The sequence below is a fragment of the Poecile atricapillus genome, chromosome 3, assembly GCF_030490865.1.
Source record: "Poecile atricapillus isolate bPoeAtr1 chromosome 3, bPoeAtr1.hap1, whole genome shotgun sequence".
In the NCBI taxonomy this organism is placed as follows: Eukaryota; Metazoa; Chordata; class Aves; order Passeriformes; family Paridae; genus Poecile; species Poecile atricapillus.
Genome location: NC_081251.1, coordinates 680,554 through 704,190, shown reverse-complemented (window position 1 = coordinate 704,190; position 23,637 = coordinate 680,554). Strand labels below are relative to the sequence as shown.

The 23,637-nt window shown below is 56.6% G+C and overlaps 1 protein-coding gene across 11 annotated transcripts in view; it reads left to right on the top strand.

Moving 5' to 3' along the window:
- Positions 1-23,637, top strand: part of DTNB (dystrobrevin beta) — a 138,767-nt gene that overhangs the window by 103,760 nt on the left and 11,370 nt on the right. For 9 of the 11 annotated variants that reach the window (XM_058834267.1, XM_058834266.1, XM_058834265.1 and 6 more), the window contains one exon: positions 19,935-20,088. The exons of the other annotated variants lie outside the window; for them this stretch is intronic. In XM_058834267.1, the coding sequence (XP_058690250.1) occupies positions 19,935-20,088 (154 nt within the window). The remainder of the gene's footprint in view (positions 1-19,934; positions 20,089-23,637) is intronic. 11 annotated transcript variants of the gene reach the window in all.

The following is a 23,637-nucleotide window of genomic DNA, read 5'->3' as shown; positions in this document are numbered from 1 at the left end:
TGTGCCCCCCAAGCCGTGTGCCAGCCTGTCCCTCCTCCTGTGGATCCCGCTTCCTCAGGCTGCTGCCAGGAACCATGAACCTCACAGCTCCTCCTGAAGGTGTGAGCTGGCTCTTTGGCTGGGCTGTGACGCTGTGCCCGTGGGATTCAGGCTCCCAGGGAGGAGCTGGGCTCAGCCTGCCCTCCCCTGGGCTGCTGAGCCCCACAGCTCAATCCCAAACCCACAGCTGGGAAAAGGAGAGCTGGGAGTGGGGTGGGAGCCAAGGGGAGTCCTGGGGACCAGGGGGGTTCCTCCCCAGAGGAACAGCTCCCACCCCAAAGGCCAGCCCGTGCCCTGGCACTGCTGCAGGGTGAGGGACAGCCTCTCTTCTTCTTCTTCTTCTTCTTGGCCAGCAGCAGGAATTTCTGCCTGGAAAGGGAGCTCAGGCCTTGGCAGGGGCTGCCCAGGGAGGTGCTGGAGTCTCATCCCTGGAGGTGTGCAGGGAATTCCTGGATGTGGCACTCAGAGCTCTGGGCTGGGGACAAGGTGGGGATCAGGCACAGCTGGGGCTCCATGGGCTGGGGAATCTTTTCCAGCCTCAGGGATCCTGGGATTCCTCTGGGAACGCAATGGGTGTGTACAGAGCTCTGAGCATCACTGCAAGTGCTGAGCAGGGAGGAGGAGGAGGAGGAGGAGGAGAAGGAGGAGGAGGAGGAGGAGGAGGAGGAGGAGGAGGAGGAGGAGGGTGAGGTTTGCACCGTGACGAAGCAGCTCTGCTGCCTCTGCCTGTGTCATCCCCTCACGTTTCCCCGCTCCGTGGGCGCAGGCTGTGGAGGCACAGCGAGAGCAGCCGGGGATGATTCCCGAGGATGTCACTTGGGAAGGGTTGGGGTCCCTGCGTGACGAGCTCATGGGCAGCTCAGCTCATCTGCAGCTCGTGCTGCCGCTGCTGACGAGCCCAGAATGGCAAAATAAGGATGACACATCTTTCAGATTTTTAGGGAACGTTGCTAGGCCCCAGCTGCTCCTCACCTATGGAAATGTGAGCCCGTGACTCCCCGAGCTGGGAATGAGAGCCGAGGGCAGCGCGAGCCCTCGCTGTGGGCCTGGAGCACAGACTCACCCACAGAGCCACAAATGTCATCCATCAGTGCCCTACATTCAGACTCGTCACAGTCTGCCCTGGAAAGGCTTTAAAAGCTGCATTTTGGAGACTGATGGTTTTACATCAGCAGTGAGAGATGCTTTCCTTCAGCTGTGCTCCTCCTGTGCCGTGCCCTGCTCATCAAACTCCTCATTTCTCATTTAATCTCTTTTAACCGCTTTATTCAGAGGAAATTTGTAGCTCCAGAAATCAAAGCGTGCACATGTTTTATCATTCAGTGTTAGGTTTAGGTTTATTGAGAGAAAAATGCCCATTTCTGGATCCTGTTAGGGCTGCATTCATCATGCCAGGCCGTGGCCAGCGAGTGATCCATCTTGCTGAAGATCTGCTTTTAGTGCTGTGGCTGTCGGCTGTGGATGAACATCCCAGCTCTGACAGGGTTCCCTCGGCTGGGAGGAGACTGGAGCAGCAGAGCCAGGCTCTGGGCTCGGTGCTGCTGCCCAGGACCCACCTCCAGGGCTTTGCCTCCTTCACCTTCTGACATTTTATCTTCATGGGAGCAACCATTGCTGAGAGTGTCTGTGGCCAGAGAGGTTTCCTGCTGTCCTTCACCCCTGTGCTGGACCCCACATCACCCGCGGTGTCGGGGATGTTCTCGGGATCTTCTCGGGATGTTCCCGGGATGTTCTTGAGATGTTCTTGGGATGTTCTGAGGATGTTTTCAGGATGTTCTCAGGATGTTCTCTTGATGCTCTCTTGATGCTCTCATGATGTTCTCATGATGTTCTCGGGATGCTCTTGGGCTTGGGGCATTGCAGAGCTCAGGACTGACACGGATCTGGCGATTCCCAGGCCCTTCTCCCCCTTGCAGGATCTGCAGTTTGGTCCCAGGGCAGCCCCTTCCCCACCCACTCTGGAGAAGAGCCGGGTGCTCCTCATGGATTCTCCAGCCAGGGAGAAGAGCACCAGAGCTGATCCCTTCCAGGTCTGACCCATTTCAGCTGGGAGAGGGAAGAGCATTTTGCCTTCTGTGCCCATTTTCACAACTGGAAACCCCTGAGTGTGACTCTCTGTGGATTTAGGTCTTTAGTCTGGGGGAGGCTCGGGGTGAGGAGGTGCAGCACAACCCCTGGAACCAAAGCTGGGTGCCCACATTTGTCACAGTCGTGCTGGCAGAGCTTCTCGAGGAGCAGGAGCTGCATTTCCAGCTGCTCAGGGAGGTGCTGGGGCTGCTGCCCATCCCTCTCCTGGGGCTGAACAACCTGAGCCAGCAGCTCACAGCCACTGGTGTCACCAGCACTGGGCACACCTGGGGCTGCCCCTGGATCCTGGCAGTGCCCAAGGCCAGGCTGGATGGGGCTGGGAGCTCCTGGGACAGTGGGAGGTGTCCCTGCCATGGCAGGGCTGGGATGGAAGGAGCCTTGAGGTCCCTTCCCACCCAGCCATGATTGTTCCGTGCCTCCTCTCCACCAGAGCTCACTCCTCACATTTTCATTGCTCAAAGCCTCCCATAAAGCCCCAGCAGGGAGGGTTTGAGGCCTGGTGATGGATTTGGCTGAGGAAGGGGGTGATCACACTCTGTAATTCCATGTCCTGACTCCAGGAGCCGGTGCAGCTCCTGGTGCCTGTGCCAGCGCTGCCGGGGCCGGCAGGGCCCCCGTCCCTCATGGATAATGCAGGATTTTCCCAGGGTTTTGCCCATCCCAGCAGCTCCCTGCAAGTGGCATTTCATGGAGCCTTGGTGTGCTCTGAGGGTCCCTGTCCCAGGCCAGCCCCCGTGAGCAGCCAGAGCCGCGTTCCCATGGGAATCACGCCCGGCACGGCACAGCCCTGCCTGCTTCGGCATCAGCTCGGGCTGCAGCAGCACCTGCCTTGGCACTGTTCATCTCCAGCACACAGCTTCCCAAGCACAGTCTCCAGAGTCCTCGAGGACTGCATAAAATATTGGGAAAGTGTTCCAGGAAATGATGGAAGCCACGAGGAATTTAAATATTTTCCCGAGTTTTCTGTCCTCGCCCACATTCTGTCTTCGCTGGCTCCCTCCTCTCCTCTTTTCCAGCCGGCTCAAACCTTGAGCTGCAGTTCTCAAGGTCCTGCAGCACCCTGGAGTTGCTTTCACACTTCCTCCCTGCAGTGTCAGCCCTGCTTTGAACAACAGATGAGCAACGCTGTGAATCCAGCCAGTGTTTTCTCCCTTCCAGCAGCTGAAGCCACATCGTTAATTAATGATTAATCCTCGTTAGCGGTTGTTTCCATCACCACCCCACAGCGCTCTCCCCCAGGATGACTCCACACCTTTTTTCCTCCACACACGTCAGAGGAGTCCCGGGGGCTCAATTTGGAACCAGAATTACTCTTCCCTCCCTCCCTCCCTGCTCCCTTCAGGAGTGGGGAGCATCCCAAACTGTCCTGGCCCCTCCTGTGCTCACTCCTCCTCCCTCCTGAGCTGGAGAGCTGCTCTGGGGGATTCTCCTGCAGGTGGGACGGGTCTCTGGAGACCTCAACACCCCTGGAGGTGCCCGGGGAAGGCCTGGACGTGGCACTGGGCTGGGGACATTGGGCACAATTGGACTGGATGCTCTGGAAGGGATTTCCCAGCCCCAGTGATTCCTTCCCTGCCCACCCCTTTCCTGGGTGGTTTCCTTCCAGCTTCGGGAGTCGCACGGGAGCTGCACGCTCCGAGTTCAGACTGTGCAGTAATTGGGTGTTACTGTGCACAGCCTCTTCTCTCTTGAAAGGAACAATAATGTGTAGTTTTGTCACCTTTCTTGCCATCAATCAGGTGGTTTTTCCTCAAAGCAGCCTTTTCAAAGTGTCTGAAACATTTCCATTCCTCGGGAAGACAACTGCTCCGCTACCGCTGCTTTTTATGCACTCCTCCAATTTTGTGTAGAAATTGGAAATTTCTAAATGTGGGAAATGGGGCTTTTGTATAAAAACTTCCCCAAGCCAATTCCCCAGTTGAGGTTTGAATCCAGTACGGCTCCATTCTGTATTCATTGTTTGAAGCAGGAATATCCCTGCTGCCATCGTGAGAAATGGATCCATCTGTTTGATTGCCGTTTCTGCTGCGTCCCAGGCTGTTGAGGAACACGTTGTCTCCAGCCCAGGATGTTCATGTCTGGCCTCAGCTGGCTTTGATTTTACCTTTCCTTGCCCATCTCTGTTCTGTGAGCACATCCAGCCTCCGGGTGCCTGAGAGGGGCGATGTCCCCAGCTCGGTTCCAGTCTTTTACTGATGTCTCTGCTTGGCTTTTCCTCCCTCCTGAGCACCTTCTCCTCGCTGCCTGTGGTCTCCAGAAGTGTTTGGCTCTGGTGTTCCCCTCTCCCTCTCGGTATTCCCAGCTCCACTTCCCTTTGCCACAGCCACCAAAAGCTCCTGATACCCATCCTCAGTCACAATCCTGGCATTTTTTGCTGTTCCAATCTCCTCTCAGCTCTTCTCTTCTTTTTCCTGTTTCTGACTGATGTGAGCTTCCCAGTCATTTGCTTTTCCTTTTATGATTATCCCAGAAAATGCTGTTATGCCACTGGAATTTCCCTGTTACATCAAGATTTATTACAAATGGGTATCAATGAGCCAAAAAACTCCTCAAGGGAGTCTCCAGGGGCTCTTAGGCCCACTTTGGCCAGCCTGCTGCCTTTGGGAGTGTCTGCAGGGGACAGTGTGTTGATGCTGGGGTTCTGAGGGGTCAGAAGTGCTGCTCCCTGGGTGATGATGAGTTACCCCAGCAGCTGTGACTTCATCCTCGTCCCCGTGCAGGTGCTGATCCTGAGTGGGGTGTGGCAGGAGAAAGCACTTGCAGAGTTCCCTGGGGAGCTCTTGCAAACCCAGCTTGAGCTGAAATCCTCCAGAAATGCTGAGCTTCACTTTGCACCTTGGAGTTTGTGCCTAAACAGGGGCTCCTTCTCTTGCTGTGCTGCTTCATCCCATTGGCAGCCTCTGTACAAACCATTTATTCCAGGTTAAAACCATTTATTTACTCCTTGTGAGATCCTGGTGTCACTTCTGCTGAGACAGAGCAGAGTTTGTGTGTCGCCAGCACCCCGAATTCTCCTTTTCCATTTCAGGCTGCTGTCTGGATGGACAGAGCAGGCAGGCTCTGCAGGGCTTTGGGGTGAGGATGGATTCACGGCAGGGCCTGGAACCGAGCTGGGCTCCCTGCCAGCCCCTGCCAGGCCGTGGGCACCGGGCCTGCTCCGGCTCGTGAGCTCCCCACGCCAGCCCAGCCTCCGGAGCGTGTGCGAGGCTGTGCCACTGACTCATCCCAACCTTTGTGTCATCAGGAAGTGTCACCAGAGCGCCGCTATTTCTGTGCACCTCATTAGAATACGGAGTGCACGGATCCCTGAGGAATTCCTCCTGGAAGGTTCTCTTCCAGCAGAACCCGTTTTCTGCTGGCTGGCAGGAGGATGCAGAGCCACACATCACACCCTGACCTGTGCTGAGATCCACACATCACACCCTGACCCGTGCTGAGAACCCCTGAGGGAGCAAAGCCCGGCTCAGGGTGCCCGGGGCAGGGCTGTCCTCGGGGGCTGGTGGCTCTGTGTGGTGGCTGGGGGATTTCACGCCTGTGTGTCCTGCTCACAAGTGATCCTTTCAGACAGCCCGTCCTTTCAGGCCTGCTGTCCCCTGTGTGTCCCCTGTGTGTGTCCCTGGCCGTGCCTGTCCCGAACCCTTCACGCTTTGGTCGCGCTGTTTAACCGGGGGCTCCTGGATGTGTCTGTTTTTGTCTCCCCCGGCCCCCAGAAGCCTGGAGCTCTTTTTGCAGGCTGTGAAAAGGCAGCACAGCTCATCCCGGATTACCGAGGTTCTCCTTTGTTGTGGCTCTGTCGCTGTTGCCCGGGCTGGGGCTGCCCCGAGCTCCCGTCACCCGCCAGAGTTCCATCGGTGGCTTTTAAAGAGCTGGAGCTGCTCAAAGCCATTTGTTCTGGTTCTTATCCCCGAGGCTCTTTGATGGGATGTTCCCATCAGCACGGGACCCGAGTCCTGCCTGGAACAGCCGCAGTTCTGCTCCTCAGCACGACGGGGAAAAGGTGATGGTGGAAATAATCCCAGGGCTCAGCCGGGCATTGTCACCCGAGTCCTGTGTCACCAGGCCGGCTGCTGAGCAGCTCCTCCTCCCTCACCGCTGCCCAGCATCGCCTTCCCCAGCTCTTTCTGCAGTTTTCCTGAAAAAGGCTGGAGCAGGAGCAGCCCCTTGGCCTGCATGGACACACCCAGCGTGGACACAGAGCCCCTGCGCTGTCACACGGGCTGGGGGACACAGGCAGTGCCTTCCCACAGGGACAGATGGCATTTGGGGCAGGAATTGTTCCCTGGCACAGGGTGCCCAGAGCAGCTGGGGCTGCCCCTGGATCCCTGGCAGTGCCCAAGGCCAGGATGGACACTGGGACAGTGGGAGGTGTCCCTGCCGTGGCAGGGGTGCCACTGGAGGGGCTCTGAGGTCCCTCCAACCCAAACCTGATTCCATGAATATGAGCTCTTGATGTTTTCTGGGCGAGGAGATGGCCTCTCTGCCCTGTCTGAAGAGCAGGAATGGGGACACTCTCCTCACCCTGCTGCCCCTCAGCCTGGATGAAGTTCCCAGGCTGCTTTTTAAGGACAGGGAAATGGGAGCTGCAGCATTTCACTCCCGGGAGATCCCGGGACAGAGAAATCCTCTGCTCCTGGGTGCTCCCAGAACCAGAGGTTTTGCTCCTGCAGCCCCTCCAGTGACTCTGGGGAAGCTTTTCCCAGGGAAGTGCCAAGAGAGAAGGCTGAAAACAAACCTGGACTAATTTGGAAAGATAAGGCTGTGTCTCAGCCTTTGCTCTCCAAGGCGGTGGTGGAGCGGGGTGGGACTGGAGCCGTGGGAGTCCCGGGAAGGCGATGCCCATGGAACAATCTGGTCCATCTTGAGCACAGCTCCGGGACCCCCAGGCGAGGCCCCGCTGCTCAAGGGGGGAGCACATGGCCCAGAACTGTGGAAATGGCGGATGAAAGCAAAAATGTCAGGCTTTGAAAGGAGCCAGGGAAAAGGCGGCATTCTGTGTGGTAACCGAGATTTTATTGTTTCCTGATCCCCGCTCTCGGTCCCGCAGCTGGGGGGAGAGAGAGGAATGAAAACAAACAGCGTTCCCTGAATGAGGAGTTCAAACAGCTCTGGGGGCACGGGGGGCTGGGGGCAGGAAAAGCCGAGCCATGGCAAAGCACGGCCGGGGAACCAGAGGGAAAGGCAGGAGCTGCCATGGCCGGCACATCCTTGGGCCGAGGAAAGCTTGGCTGCTCGCTGGGAACCGCTGGAAAACACGGATCCTCCCCACTGGGGGTGATGGAAAAGCCAAGTGCTGCTTTCCCGGCCCTCTCCCCCTTTTCCCTGTCCCAATCCAGGCTGGATCACTGTGGAACCCTGCAGGGAGCAGGTCTGGAAAGGGGACGGGATTTGTGCCAGATGTGTGGGGAAGGGGACGGGAGACAGCGCTGGCAGCACAGCTGGGAGCTGTCCCCATCCCTGGGGACACACTGCTGTCCTCACCCTCCCTGGGGACACACTGCTGTCCTCACCCTCCCTGGGGACACACTGCTGTCCTCACCCTCCCTGGGGACACACTGCTGTCCTCACCCTCCCTGGGGACACTCTGCTGTCCCCACCCTCCCTGGGGACACACTGCTGTCCCTCCCTGGGGACACTCTGCTGTCCTCACCCTCCCTGGGGACACTCTGCTGTCCTCACCCTCCCTGGGGACACTCTGCTGTCCCTCCCTGGGGACACTCTGCTGTCCTCACCCTCCCTGGGGACACTCTGCTGTCCTCACCCTCCCTGGGGACACTCTGCTGTCCCTCCCTGGGGACACACTGCTGTCCCTCCCTGGGGACACTCTGCTGTCCTCACCCTCCCTGGGGACACTCTGCTGTCCCTCCCTGGGGACACTCTGCTGTCCTCACCCTCCCTGGGGACACTCTGCTGTCCTCACCCTCCCTGGGGACACTCTGCTGTCCCTCCCTGGGGACACACTGCTGTCCCTCCCTGGGGACACTCTGCTGTCCTCACCCTCCCTGGGGACACTCTGCTGTCCTCACCCTCCCTGGGGACACTCTGCTGTCCCCATCCTCCCTGGGGACACACTGCTGTCCCCATCCTCCCTGGGGACACACTGCTGTCCCTCCCTGGGGACACTCTGCTGTCCTCACCCTCCCTGGGGACACACTGCTGTCCCCATCCTCCCTGGGGACACTCTGCTGTCCCTCCCTGGGGACACACTGCTGTCCTCACCCTCCCTGGGGACACACTGCTGTCCCTCCCTGGGGACACACTGCTGTCCCTCCCTGGGGACACACTGCTGTCCCCATCCTCCCTGGGGACACACTGCTGTCCCTCCCAGGGGACACACTGCTGTCCCCATCCTCCCTGGGGACACACTGCTGTCCCTCCCTGGGGACACTCTGCTGTCCCTCCCTGGGGACACACTGCTGTCCTCACCCTCCCTGGGGACACACTGCTGTCCCTCCCAGGGGACAGGGCTGGCAGCCCAGGCCTGCAGGCACTGCTGTCCTGCAGGGCTGGGTTTATCCCTGTTGGAATTCCAGCTGAAAAAGCGAATTGCAGAAAGAGCTGAGTAATGCCTCAGCTGCCAGCACAGCGCTGGGGATGTGCCGAGAACCTGGAGGGGAGAGCTGGATCCTGTCCAGTTCCTGTCCAGCTCCTGTCCAACCCCTGTCCAACCCCTGTCCAGCTCCTGCCCAGCTCCTGCTCAGATGCTCAGAGGATGCTCAGAGGTTGCTCAGAGGTTGCTCTGAGGATGCTCTTGGAGGATGCTCAGATGATGCTCAGAGGTTGCTCAGAGGATGCTCAGAGGATGCTCAGAGGTTGCTCTGACGATGCTCTTGGAGGATGCTCAGATGATGCTCAGAGGATGCTCAGAGGTTGCTCAGAGGTTGCTCAGAGAATGCTCAGAGGTTGCTCAGAGGATGCTCAGAGGATGCTCAGAGGTTGCTCAGAGAATGCTCAGAGGATGCTCAGAGGATGCTCAGAGGATGCTCAGAGGTTGCTCAGAGGTTGCTCAGAGGATGCTCAGAGGATGCTCAGAGGATGCTCAGAGGATGCTCTCAGAGGATGCTCAGAGGATGCTCAGAGGATGCTCAGAGGTTGCTCAGAGGTTGCTCAGAGAATGCTCAGAGGATGCTCAGAGGATGCTCAGAGGATGCTCAGAGGTTGCTCAGAGGATGCTCAGAGGATGCTCAGAGGATGCTCAGAGGTTGCTCAGAGGATGCTCTCAGAGGATGCTCAGAGGATGCTCAGAGGATGCTCAGAGGATGCTCAGAGGTTGTTCAGAGGTTGCTCAGAGGGTGCTCTCAGAGGATGCTCAGAGGATGCTCAGAGGTTGCTCAGAGAATGCTCAGAGGTTGCTCAGAGGATGCTCAGAGGATGCTCAGAGGTTGCTCAGAGGATGCTCAGAGGCTGTGCCCGGGGGGGATGCCCGGGGGCCCTGTCCTTCCGCTGACCCTGATGTTGGGGCAGAAGGAGCCTCAGGGGGTGGCAGCCCCTGCCCAGCACCAGGACACGGCTCCCTCCTGTCCCCAGGAGAGCCACTCACAGCCACGGAGAGCCCGGGTGTCCCCCTGGTGCCAGCCCAGGTTCATGATCCACTGGGCAGCTCAGTGTGGGATTTCTGGTGGGATGGGCCATGCAATGATCCCATCACCCGGGCTGGGTCATGATATCCCTGGCTGGCATCGCTGGGGAGCTGCCAGGATCCAAACCACAGCACAGAATCCCAGAACCACTCGGGGAAAATCCCTCCCAGCCCATGGAGCCCCAGCTGTGCCCGATCCCCACCTTGTCCCCAGCCCAGAGCTCTGAGTGCCACATCCAGGAATTCCCTGGGGATGGGGACTCCAAAGCTCCCTGGGCAGCCCCTGCCAAGGCCTGAGCTCCCTTTCCAGGCAGGAATTCCTGCTGCTGTCCCAGCAGGCGTGCTGCAGAGCCGCTGTTGGTGTTTGCAGCGCATCCCCCACGCCCCCAGCCCGTGTCCAGCTGCAGTTTTTGTGCACAGCTTTGTGTGTCCGGGGGGGTCACAGCACACTCAGCTCTTCCCATCCCGTGTCCTGCCCATCCCGTGCCTCTGGCAGTGGGGAAGGAGCCGGGATCAGGCAGGGATGGGATCCCTGGAGAGGATCCAAGGGGATCCAGGGAGGGGAGAGGACACCCTGGCCTGCGCCTCTGTTGCCATGAGACTGTCCCTGCGCCAGGCTCCAGCCAGGGATTTTATTAATGCCTCAGAAAGGTTATTAGCCTTCCCCACTAATGAGCCTTTCATGTATTCCTTGGCGTGCTCGCTCCGGGAGGCGGCTGGAGCCCAGAGCCCACGGAGGACGGGGAAATTCAATTTCCCTGCAACAATCGGGTTAACAGCCCCGGCTGGGGGGGCTGATTTAGGGGCCTTGTTTTCTGGTTTAAATATTTCCCTCAAAGAGTGTTTGCAGGGAGGGGGTTGGATTATTTTTAGCGCAGGCTTCGATCGAGCTGGAATTATTCAGGCAGCAGCAGCAGCAGCAGTTTCATGTGCGGCTCTGGAAGGGCTTCTCCTCCCTTCCTGGTTAACGTAAATAATTGTTAAATTACTGGTGAAAAAAAAAAACAACAACAACAAAAAAAAAAAAGGCAAAAAAGGCAAGGCAGCCCCAGATGCCGGAGAAATCCCTGCAGGGAGATCGCAGCCCTCGGGATGTTCCGTGCGGGAGAGGCTGGGACGCGGCTCCCAAAAATGGGATTTGTGGCGGTTGTGGTGGCCCGCGGTGTCACCGTGCTGCCAGCACCACCCTGAGCCTCCAGAGCTGCGAGGACAAGAGGCACGTCCTGCACCGACCGGCCCAGCAGCATTCCAGCTTTTCCCGGAGCCCCAAGGCAGCCCGTGTGTGCAGGAACAGCAGCCGGGGGAGCATCCCCAGCGCAGACACTCCCAGCAAACTCCTGCTCCCTCCCGTGCGGCGTAGGCTGCAGCAGCCTCATGCAAAGCAGCTTTAAATGTGCTCGGAGAAGTTGTTTTTTTTTTTCTCCCAAAATCAGTTGTCAAGGGTTTTCTGTTAAAATAGAAAGACGTGTAAATTGAAATTCCTCTGTAGTTCATTATTTCTGTCCTGAATTAATTACTATTCAGCCTTCCTGCGAGGGACTTGGATTTGCTGTTGGCATCAGGCAGGAGGAGATTGCTGGGGCTTTGGAGATGGGGATGAGAACTGAAAGCTGAGGTGTTTTCCAGCCTAAACTGCTGCGAGGTTCTGTGAAAAATGGGATGTTTGGAGAAGCTGTGGGTGCTGCACCCCTGGAAGTGTCCAGGGCCAGCTGGGTCGGGCTCAGGGCTGGCACAGTGGAAGGTGTCCCTGGCAGGGACAGGCTGAGCTTCCAGGTCCCTTCCCAGCCCATCCTGGGGTTCTGTGGAGTCCCAAGGAGGCTGGTGAGGAAGCTCAGGCAGCAGTGCTGAAGGAGCTGGAGCAGGTTTGGGCATCTCCAGGCGCAGGTGAAGGTGGAGGCAGAGGAGGGCAGAGCTGCCCTGCAGAGCCAGCAGCCCCACGTGCTGTGAGCTCAGTGCAGAGCTGGGGACACCCAGGCTGGGCAGGTTCCTCAGAGCTGGCTGTGAACATCTCCCAGAGGGGATTGTGAAGAGCAGACCCTGCTGGGGGATGAGATGTTTCCCTACAGCCGCGTTCTCCCGTGGCTCTGTTCTTCCCTGTGCCTCACCTGCCAAACAGCAGCTCAGGAGCTCTGCAGAACCACTCCTGGAACGGCAGAAAACACAAATCTTGGTGTTATTTCAGCAGCAAGAACTGTGTTTTCTGTAGCCCTCCAGCGTGTTGGTTCTGTGATAGTCTGCTCATAGAGCCAGCAAATGAATCCTGGAGTGGTTTGGGTGGGAAGGGATCTTAAATCTCATCTAATTCCACAATTCCCACTGTCCCAGGCTGCTCCAAGCCCTGGCCTTGGGCACTGCCAGGGGCAGCCCCAGCTCCCCTGTGCCTGCCCACCCTGCCAGGGAAGGCTTTTCCCTCATGGAGAGCCCCAGGGCTGAGCGAGAGGAGCTGCAGGAAGCCAAGGGCAGTGCTGGGTGTGGGGGCTCAGTGTGTGTCCCCTGGGCATGGGGACAGCACCTGGCCAGAAGATGCTGGATTTCCTGAGGAAAGCCCCTGGAATATTCACTGGCAGGGAATGGGATGAAAGCTCTTCACCAGCCCGGTCCCTGCTTCGGAAGGAGAGCAGGAGAGGGGAGGCAGGCACGGGGTGAGGTGTGGATGAGGAGCCCAGGGCTCTGCCCTTTCTGCTGGAGATCTCTGGTTTCCTGAGCTGCCAGGAACCCTCTGCTGCTCCCTCCCGCAGCAGGGACACGGCCACAGCTGAGAGGCACAGAGCACGTGTTCGTGTGCTCCTCTTTGCTCTGTTTGTGCTGTATTTTCTGCAGTATTTGGGGCATGATGAGATGTTTACTTGTCTAAATTGCTTATCTGAATCCTGCTGGCTCTTGGGTTTATTGTGTGTGCAAGATCCCTTTTACTTTCATCTGTCCCTAGGAAGAAGCTCCATATTCCAATGGAGCAGAGCAGCTGGGGCTGCCCCTGGGTCCCTGGCAGTGCCCAAGGCCAGGCTGGACAGGGTTTGGACACACCTGGGACAGTGGGAGGTGACCCTGCCATGGCAGGGGGTGGAACTGGACAGTCTTTAAGGTCTTTTCCCACCCAAACCAGTCTGGGATGTTTCTGTGATAAAATCAGTGTCTGTGGATTTCTCAGTGAGCATCTGCAGGCTCAGGGACTTCTGGGGGTCTTTGGTTCAATGAATTTGGTTCCACTTGAAGCAGATGAACTTGATGATTGGGCTCAAGTAAAGGTCTTCTCCAACCTAAACAATTCCATGATTCCATGCTTCCAAGCAGGACTGGCAGTAGGTCAGGTTAGTTCTGGCCTCACGTAGCTTTGGAAACCTCTAAGGGCTGGGGGTCCTGTCCCTCTCTGGGGCAGCTTTTGCAGGGTCCATGTCCCACAGACCCCTGTTAAAGGTGATGCAGGAGCTGTTGGAGAAGGCAAAAGGGAAATCCAAGAGAAATCCAAGGGAAATGCAAGGGAAAACCGAGGGAAATCCAAGGGAAATCCAAGGGAAATCCAAGGGAAAACCGAGGGAAATCCAAGGGAAATGCAAGGGAAATGCAAGGGAAATCCAAGGGAAATGCAAGGGAAATCCAAGGGAAATCCAGGGGAAGTCCAGCTGTGCCCATGAGTCTCCTGAGGCAGGAGGAAGCAGAGCCAGCCCCTTCCCAGAGGTGCATGGTCACACATTTGGGTTTCTGGCAGGATTTGGGGCAGGGATTCCCATGGGAGAGGCTGAACTCTGGAGCAGGCTGCCCAGAGGGGTGAAGAGCAGCCTGAGCAGCACCTTGGAGATGACCTTGCTCCAAAAAGCTGCTCCAAAACCCCTTCAAGGCTTCTTCCAACCCAAATTTTTGAAGGATTTTTTCATCCCGTTCTCCTTTAGAGCTTTCCTGTGCCACAGTGGTTGCAGGAAATTTGGCAGCAGCTCCCCAGAGGGTGGGGGGCTCCAGCTGAACTGCTGGGGTGAGGGGGGTGATGCTGAACCTGGAGAGCTGCTGAAAGCTCTTCTGGGCACTGCTTCCCTTCCATCCAGCCCTTCCCCTGGAGCTGACCCGTGCTCAGGGCACAGCTCAGCCTCTTTTCCCTGGAAATGGCGTTCCAGGTTAAACCTCACAGCTCTTGTATACAACACTCGATAAGCCAGGGACAATAAATCCAAGTTGGCTCCCAAACATTTCAGGAGCCAGGTCAGAGGTTTCCTTCGTGGTTTTTCTAAATTGAAATCCATCTTCTGTGTCCTCCCCGCTGCAGCTTCCAGGAAGGACACGCAGTGGGCCAGTAATTCCTGCATTTTCTGGGGCTGCAGCTCCAAAACAGAGTCAGAGAGGAGTTTTCAAACCTGTTCAGCTCTACCTCAGCTCTGGGAATCCTGGAGTTTCCCAGCCTGGGAGCTCTTGGAGGAGCAGAGCCGAGCACAGCTGTGCCAGGGACCTGAGACACTGAACCAAGAGCCCTGGACAGGCTCTGTCCAGCAGCCCCAGATCCACAGGGACACCTCAGCTCCAGGGGTTACTGAGCCTCAAAACAGCCTCAGGCTGGGCCAGGGCAGGCTCAGGCTGGATATTGGGAACAATTCCTGCATGGAAAGGGCTCTGCAGCCCTGGCACAGCTGCCCAGGGCAGGGGTCCCCATCCCTGCAGGGGTTCAAAGCCCTGTGGATGTGGCACTTGGGGACAGGGACAGTGGTGGCCCGGGCAGGGCTGGGGATGGTTGGGCTCGAGGATTCCGAGGCTTTTCCAGCCTCAGTGGCTCTGCAGCTCCAGCCTGTCCTGGGGAAGCTCAGTGCTGCTGTGTTTGCTGAGGGTTGGCTTGGCCAGGAGCTGTGGGTGGAGAGCGAGGGGCTGCCAGGGCCAGCACGTGTTTGGTGTTTCGAGGAAGAGGAAGAGGAAGGTGACGTGCCAGGCTCCGCTGCACCCACGCAGCTTTCGCATCCCCTGGAGCCCTGGCCTGCCCCAGCCCCCCAGGATGTGCCGTGACCTCGGGGCTGCTCTCACCAGCTCTGGGATTTCCAGGAACCCCGCGCTCCGCTGGCCCTGCCATGCAAATCAGCCCAGCCAGCTGCTGCCAGGCACTTCAAAACCATTCAAATGAAGAGTTCAGGCGTTCGGGCACTTTCTCCGAGAATGTCAGTGCAGACAGCGTGTCTCCAAGAGGAATGGTGGTGACAAGGATTTCCTCTTGCCCAGATCCAAGGGGAGCGGGCACTGACAGCCTGGGGGGGTCTGGGGGTCCCAGTGTCCCTTGGTCTGAGGAGTGAGCGCTCCTGGAGTGATGGGACAGGGGGATGAGGGCAGGGCTGGATGGGATTTTGGGCAGGAATTGTTCCCTGGCAGGGTGGGCAGGCCCTGGCACAGGGTGCCCAGAGCAGCTGGGGCTGCCCCTGGATCCCTGGCAGTGCCCAAGGCCAGGCTGGACACTGGGACAGTGGGAGGTGTCCCTGCCATGGCAGGGGTGCCACTGGAGGGGCTCTGGGGTCCCTCCCAACCCCAAACCAGTCTAGGATTCAATGTTCTGCAAAGCCCAAGTTCTGTGGCCAAGGTGGGGACACGTGAGTTGGGCTGAGCTGGTCAGAACTTTGTCCCCTCACAGTTTAGGCAGATGTGTTTTGGGGCTCGGAGTCAGCGTGGAGATCTGGCTGCAGGAGCTGAGCTCTCACCTCTCCACCTGGAACCTGCTCAGCCCTTCCCAGGGGCTGCCCAGGGAGGTGCTGGAGTCTCATCCCTGGAGGTGTGCAGGGAATTCCTGGATGTGGCACTCAGAGCTCTGGGCTGGGGACAAGGTGGGGATCAGGCACGGGTTGGACTGGATGATCTTTTCCACCCTCAGTGATTCTGGGATTCAAAACAACAAAAGCTCTTTTGGGACTTTTCCTTTCCTCACACCTGCCACCATCCACAGTCTCCAGGGGTAACAGCAGCACGTGCTGAGGTCCCAGGACACGGGATGAGACCTGGGGGATGAGCTTCAAAACAGAAAATACTCAAACCAGAAGATATTGCCAGCCCCTCCTCTGGTCCCTCCTGGGGAAGGGACAGCTCTGCTGCTGGCCCATCTCTGGTGCAGGAGTTAGGGCCGGGGTTCCTCCTCTTCTCCATCTCCACGGGCTGTTCTCCCTCCCCTGAGTGGCTGCTGAGGCTCAGTCAGGAGGAGGAGGAGGAGGAGGAGGAGGAGGAGGAGGAGGACAGAGCTGGTTCCTCCACAGCAGAGCCATGGGACAGGTGACAGCTGCCGTTGTCCCCGTCCGTGTCCCACGGGCTGCACGGGGAGCGCTCCAGGTGTGGGCACCTTTAGGCACAGAGTGATGCAGACTGAGGCGGCCTTGGCTCGGTGTGGGTGCTTTGGGGTGGGTGTTGAGCCTTTCATCCGCACTTTGGGTGCAGGGAAGGGGAGCTGCTGCCGAGCCACGCGCACCTCTGGGTGACATTTCCTCGGGAAAGCGCTGCCCTGTCCCTGCCGTGTCCCTGCCATGTCCCTGCCCTGTCCCTGTTGTGTTCCTGCCCTGTCCCTGTTGTGTCCCTGCCACATCCCTGCCATGTCCCTGCCGTGTCCCTGCCACATCCCTGCCATGTCCCTGCCCTGTCCCTGCCGTGTCCCTGCCGTGTCCCTGCCATGTCCTTGCCGTGTCCCTGCTGTGTCCCTGCCCTGTCCCTGCCATGTCCTTGCCGTGTCCCTGCTGTGTCCCTGCCGTGTCCCTGCCATGTCCCTGCCGTGTCCCCGCCCTGCCTCAGTCCCTGGTTATTAATGCACTTTCCAAATGACAATTTTCCGCACGGCTGCATTCTCGTGTTAATACAAAACATCAGCGCGGGGCTGGGGAGAGGGGGAGCCACGGCCACCCCGAGCAGCTCCCTGCTCCTGGAGCTCCTGAGGGACCGGCACGGGGCTGCCGGTGTCACCATGTTGAGGTCACAGCAGTGTCACCATGTCCAGGGTCACAGCAGTGTCACCATGCACAGGGTATTGGCAGTGTCACCATGAGCAGGAGGCTGGCAGTGTCACTGACTCTGGGGGGCTGGCAGTGTCACCATACACGGGGGGCTGGCGGTGTCACCATGCACAGGGCACTGGCAGTGTCACCATGCACAGGGTCACAGCAGTGTCACAGTGCCCAGGTCCTGGCAGTGTCACCATGCACAGGGTCACAGCAGTGTCACAATGACCAGGTCCTGGCAGTGTCACCATGCCCAGGGTCACAGCAGTGTCACCATGCTGAGGACACAGCAGTGTCACCATGCCCAGGTCCTGGCAGTGTCACCGCTCCCTGGCCATGTTGCCCCGGTAACAGCCACACGTCACCCGGAGCACACCACGAGGCGCTCAGGAAAAGGCCACAAACCAAAGGCACAACCCGAGAGTGGCTCCAGGGCCGGGCAGCTCCAGACTGGAGTCCCCAAACACTGAAACATCCCTGAAATGTGACTGCAGGGACAGGGACAGGGACAGGGACAGGGACAGGGACAGGGACAGGGGGAGAGGCTGGGAGAGCTGGGGGTGCTCACCTGGAGAAGGATCCAGGGAGAGCTCAGAGCCCCTTGCAGGGCCCAAAGGGGCTCCAGGAGAGCTGGAGAGGGACTGGGGACAAGGGCTGGAGGGACAGGAGCCAGGGAATGGCTGCCAGTGCCAGAGGGCAGGGCTGGATGGGATTTGGGGCAGGAATTGTTCCCTGGCAGGGTGGGCAGGCCCTGGCACAGGGTGCCCAGAGCAGCTGGGGCTGCCCCTGGATCCCTGGCAGTGCCCAAGGCCAGGCTGGACACTGGGACAGTGGGAGGTGTCCCTGCCATGGCAGGGGTGACACTGGAGGGGCTCTGGGGTCCCTCCCAGCCCAGTCTGGGGTTCTGGGATTCTCTGGCCCTTTCAGCCCAGCCAGGGCCCGTGGGCAGCACACACAGGGTACAGAGCTGGGCTCGTTATTTTGGGAGCTCAGAGCTCACAACTCCAGCCCTGTCCTGTCCTTGCCCTGCCCAGACCCGTCCCCAGCCCCCGGTGACCCCAAGGGGGCTCGGCCAGGGGAGCCCTGCGGGACCCCGGCCACGTTTGGGGTTTGCTGGGAAAGGCAGCGGGACCTGGGGCCAGAGCAGCACCTGCAGTGTCCCTGAGCTGGGGACAGCACTGCCACCTCTGTGATGGCACAGCTGGGCTGGGGACAGCACTGTCACCTCTGTGATGGCACAGCTGGGCTGGGGACAGCACTGCCACCTCTGTGATGGCACAGCCAGAACGGGCTGGGGACAGCACTGTCACCTCTGTGATGGCACAGTCAAAATGGGCTGGGGACAGCACTGCCACCTCTGTGATGGCACAGCCAGAACGGGCTGGGGACAGCACTGCCACCTCTGTGATGGCACAGCCGGGCTGGGGACAGCACTGTCACCTCTGTGATGGCACAGCCAGGCTGGGGACAGCACTGCCACCTCTGTGATGGCACAGCAGGAACGGGCTGGGGACAGCACTGCCACCTCTGTGATGGCACAGCAGGAACGGGCTGGGGACAGCACTGCCACCTCTGTGATGGCACAGCAGGAACGGGCTGGGGACAGCACTGCCACCTCTGTGATGGCACAGCAGGAACGGGCTGGCTTACACAAGAAAATGTAAAAGGAGATGTAAAAATTCCCTCTTTCAGCAATAAGTCAAATGATATGAATATATCTAAAATATGCAAGTCTCAAAATTAAAATAAATATCTTAAAATACCTAAAATACCTATATATGTAACTCATTAAATATCTACACATGTAATATATAAATATATAAATATATAAATATGCATGCCATATAAATATATACAAAAATTTAGGTATAAATATATGTAATATATAAAGTATACAAATATATTTTATCTAAATATATAAAATAAAAAGATTATTTATAAATATATATGTAACATATAAATATATACGTGTCATATGTACATATGTACATATTACATACATATAAAATAATACAATGTGTACATATGTACATAAATATAAAAGAAATTATATAAATATAAATTAATTATATATTATATATAATTATATATTATATTATATATATTCTATAAACTAATTTAATATAAATATTAAATATAATATATAATAAAAATATATAATGAATAATGTATAATGTATAATATATTATATATTATATATTATATATTATATATTATATATTATATATTATATATTATATTATGTATTATATAAAATAGATAATATAAAAATAGATAATATAAAATAGATAATATAAAAGAGATAATATATAAATATATAAATAAATATAAAAATATATAATATATCATATATAATATATCATATATAAATATATAAATAAATATAAAATATATAAAAACAAATATATATAGAAATATATAATTAGATCTATAAATAAATATATCAATAAATATATAAATAGATATATAAATAAATGTATCAATATCTATGTAATATATAAATTTATAAATGTTTGCGTAAAACATACAAAGGGGGTGATTTTATAAAAACATGTCAAAATAGAAAAAAATAGATAAAAATAGATCAAAAGAGATAAAAAGAGATAAAAGTAGATAAAAGTTTAAAAGAAGTTAATGAAGTTCTTTGCCCGTTGTGGCAGCAGCTCCCACAGCACCCGCAGCTCGCAGATGTGAGGATCTGGAAGAATCGTTCTGGGGAGCTGTTCCTGCCCGTTCCCCTCTGTGGAGCCGTTCCTGCCCGTTCTCCTCTGTGGAGCTGTTCCTGCCCGTTCCATTCCCCTCTGGGGAGCCTCTGCTGCCCCATCCCCTCTGTGGAGCCGTTCCTGCCCGTTCCATTCCCCTCTGTGGAGCCGTTCCTGCCCGTTCCATTCCCCTCTGTGGAGCCGTTCCTGCCCGTTCCATTCCCCTCTGTGGAGCCGTTCCTGCCCGTTCCATCCCCTCTGTGGAGCCGTTCCTGCCCGTTCCCATCCCCTCTGTGGAGCCGTTCCTGCCCGTTCCCCTCTGTGGAGCCGTTCCTGCCCGTTCCCATCCCCTCTGTGGAGCCGTTCCTGCCCGTTCCCATCCCCTCTGTGGAGCCGTTCCTGCCCGTTCCATCCCCTCTGTGGAGCCGTTCCTGCCCGTTCCCCTCTGTGGAGCCGTTCCTGCCCGTTCCCCTCTGTGGATCTGTTCCTGCCCGTTCCCCGCTGTGTCTGTGTGTTTGTTCCCCAGAGCTGGCTCTGGCCGTGGCCCCGAGCCCGGAGCCGCTGGCCAAGGGCTCTCTCTCTGTGTCTCCACAGGCTCAGGCCGGGGGCTCTGCCCAGCCCTCGCCCACCCACGGCCGCCCCCCGGCCGTGCCCGTGCGCTCAGCCTCGGCCGGTTCCACGCCCACCCACGGAGCCCAGGACTCGCTGGCCGCGCTCGGGGGAGACGTGCACGACGCCTTCACGCAAGGTGAGATCCGTGGGGCGTTGTCACCACGCGAGGGGAGAGGATACGGGATGGGAATTGTTCCCTGGCAGGGTGGGCAGGCCCTGGCACAGGGTGCCCAGAGCAGCTGGGGCTGTCCCTGGATCCCTGGCAGTGCCCAAGGCCAGGCTGGACACTGGGACAGTGGGAGGTGACCCTGAAGGTTTTGATCTTTCAGGTCCTTCCCACCCAAACCATTCCCTGGTGCCATGTACAGCGCACACGTAACTCACCGCGTCAAGGCAATCATTACAAACCCCTTTCCTGCGCCCTGGACCAAATCTGGGGGCACATTTGGAATCTTTTGAACTTAATGAAGTTAATTTCTATGAAGGTGATCTTTCCTGAAGGGAAGTTATGCCCACAAGTAATTTAAGAATAGCACCTTACAAACCAGTCGTGTTTCCAAACCTGGTGGTTGAACTGCAAGAGAAAACAGAAGGGATTTCAACGCCCTTTTCTCCTTGTTGGCCCATCTTGGTCCGGAGCTTTTCCTCTTTAGTGCTCCAGGAGAATCCTGGAATGTGGAGCTGGGAGCAGAACAGCAGCAGGGCCTGGTGTTCCCAGTCTCTGGCACACTTGGAGGTTCTTTCTGGACATCACCTCTTGGAAGCTGCACATCCACCTGTCCTTGATGCTCCTCTCTCTGCCAGTGAGAGAAAGGACAGGAAACCCTCCTGAGCCCCAGGTGAGGACTCAGCCGTGTGGGCAGAGCCAAGGGATGGACACCAATCCACAAAGGTCGGACCTGACGGTCTTGGAGGTCTTTTCCAAGTTGAATATTTCTGTGATTGTCCCTGTGGACCTGGTGGTGCTCCCTGGGAGATCACAGCGGGAATCGCGTGCCGTGGCCGGTCTGGGCAGAGAGCAGAGCCCTCACCTGATGCAGAGGTTCCTTTAACAGCTGGCAGGTCACCTCAGGTGGAGTCTGCAGGTGCTTTCTCCTTCCAGGGAGGGCAGACTGTGAATAGGAGCATCAGATCCCTTTGTCAGGTGGACAGGTTCCTTCTCCAACAAAGCAAGCGTGGAAGGGAATCTCCCAGAGCCGACACTGCACCTCCAGACCAAACAGGTTTTGGGTAACAGTTTGTGTTTATCAGTGCTCAGTGGATCTGTCCTTCTGGAATGATCTTTGCCCTTGCCTAAAGGAGCTGCTGCCAGAAGGAGGAGAGGGAAGAGGCTGTGAAACGGCAGCAGAGGAGCAGCAGTGCCAGTGAACACTCAGCTGGTGCCAGTCAGTGCCTTTGGCTGGGATTTGGTGCTGCAGCAGGACCAGGAGCGCTCGGCCTCAGCATCCTCAGCACAGGGAACGCTGTGGGACGGCCCCTCTGAGCCCTCCTCTGGGCTGGGGGATGTCTTCTCCTCATCCCAAGGGTGGGAGCGAGCCCCTCGTGCCTGCACACTGCCAGAGCCCCGAGCAGAGCCGGCGTTTCCAGGGAGGCGCGGTGCCAAGAGCCAGAGGCGAGCGCTCCATCTGTTGCTGTGGGTGCTCCAGTCGCCTCCTCTTCATCTCCACAGCGAGTTTGGTGCTGCAGCCACAGCTCTCCGCCGGTTTCCCTGGCAGCTGCCTCTCCTTCCCCCTGTGCAGGATCCCCTTCCCTGCCCAGGCGTGGGACAGCAGCACCCTGAGCCCAGCCAGGCCCTGGGGGATCCACGGGATCCTTTCCATCGCTGTCCCTTCCCCTGAAGAGAAGAGAGGGAACGGTGTTCCTGCTGCTTGGAGCACGTGATGATGGCTGGACATGAAGGTGCTGGATCGTTCTTCATTTTCCAGCCTTCCCTGGGCATCCCTGTTTGCTGTGAGCCCATCTGGCTTTTCCTGGGGAGACCCAAGGCAAACCCACAGCACTGCAGCTCTTCCTCAGTCAATCCAGGGCTCCTTGCTGCCTCTCCCCAATGACTGCCCCTTCCTCAGGACCTGCTGAGATCGCCCAAAGGGAAAACTTGTGTTTTTCCTGGGTGTTTAACACCTGACAGCGCCTCAAATGTGTGTTGGAAGGAGCCAGGTGTTGCAGGAAAGCGTTCAGGGCTGGGTGGAGGGCTTGTCCCAGCAGTGCTGTCCCGGTGGGGACCAAAACAAAGCCACAGACACCCCTCAGTGCACGGATTCCTCCCAGAAACATCTCCATCACCTTCTGCTGAGAAATGTGATGGCCCCAGCTCTGCTGTGGGGGGCTCAGGGAGGGCAGGGACACCCAGGGCTCGTTTTGCCTCCCAGTGCATGAATCCTCCCCGAGCTGCCCCATCAGTGGGGGAAACTCTGGAGCAGGGAAGCTTTGAAGAACTGAATCCCAGAGATCCTGGTCTTACAGTCTGGAGATAAGAAAAGTTTCCTCCTTAGATGATCTCTTGATCTTCCACTCGGTAAAGGATTTCCCAGATTGGCACCTGGATGATGAGCAGGTATGACAGGTTTAGAAAAAAACACACTGATGGTTTCTGGGTGAAACACTCAGAGGCCATCAGCTAATCAGAAAATCAATTCTGCTGTTGACCATCTTGAAAGAGAAGAAAATCCCTCGGGAATCCTCGGATCCACCAGTACCAGCAGAAATGGGGAATGTTCCTCTCACAACAACCACGGTGGGGCTGATTCAACCACCAGAAAAACTCCTGCAAGGATAAAACCAAGTGGTGACCAGACTCTGGAATGATTTTCCTGGCATGATCCTTCCGGAAAGGCAATCTGCACAATTAGTGCTATTTCATATTAATCACACAAAATCAGGCAGAGCCGAGGCCGGTGGAGAACACAGGAAACAGAATCAAATGTCGATTTTTATCACTTAATATAATAATGGAGCATCTCAGCCAGGAGATGTCTGGGTGGGCTTGGTGCCGTTATCCAGCTGTTCCACAGCAGGGACACCACCCCAGGTTCCTCCAAACCCCCTCCAACCTGGCCTTGAACCCTTCCAGGGATGGGAAATGTCCATGATCCAGGAGGATGGGGCCACAAGCATCGTCCTTGTGTTCCCTGTGGGACAATCCCTGTTCCAGGTGTTCCTGTGGGATAATCCCTGTTCCAGGTGTTCCTGTGGGATAATCCCTGTTCCAGGTGTGTTCCTGTGGGATAATCCCTGTGCCAGGTGTTCCTGTGGGATAATCCCTGTGCCAGGTGTGTTCCTATGGGACAATCCCTGTGCCAGTCCTGTTCCCTGTGGGACAATCCCTGTGCCAGGTGTTTCTGTGGGATAATCCCTGTGCCAGGTGTGTTCCTGTGGGATAATCCCTGTTCCAGGTGTTCCTGTGGGATAATCCCTGTGCCAGGTGTGTTCCTGTGGGATAATCCCTGTTCCAGGTGTGTTCCTGTGGGATAATCCCTGTTCCAGGTGTTCCTGTGGGATAATCCCTGTGCCAGTCCTGTTCCCTGTGGGACAATCCCTGTGCCAGGTGTGTTCCTGTGGGATAATCCCTGTGCCAGGTGTTCCTGTGGGACAATCCCTGTTCCAGGTGTGTTCCTGTGGGACAATCCCTGTTCCAGGGGTGTTCCTGTGGGATAATCCCTGTGCCAGTTGTGGTTCAAGTGGGATA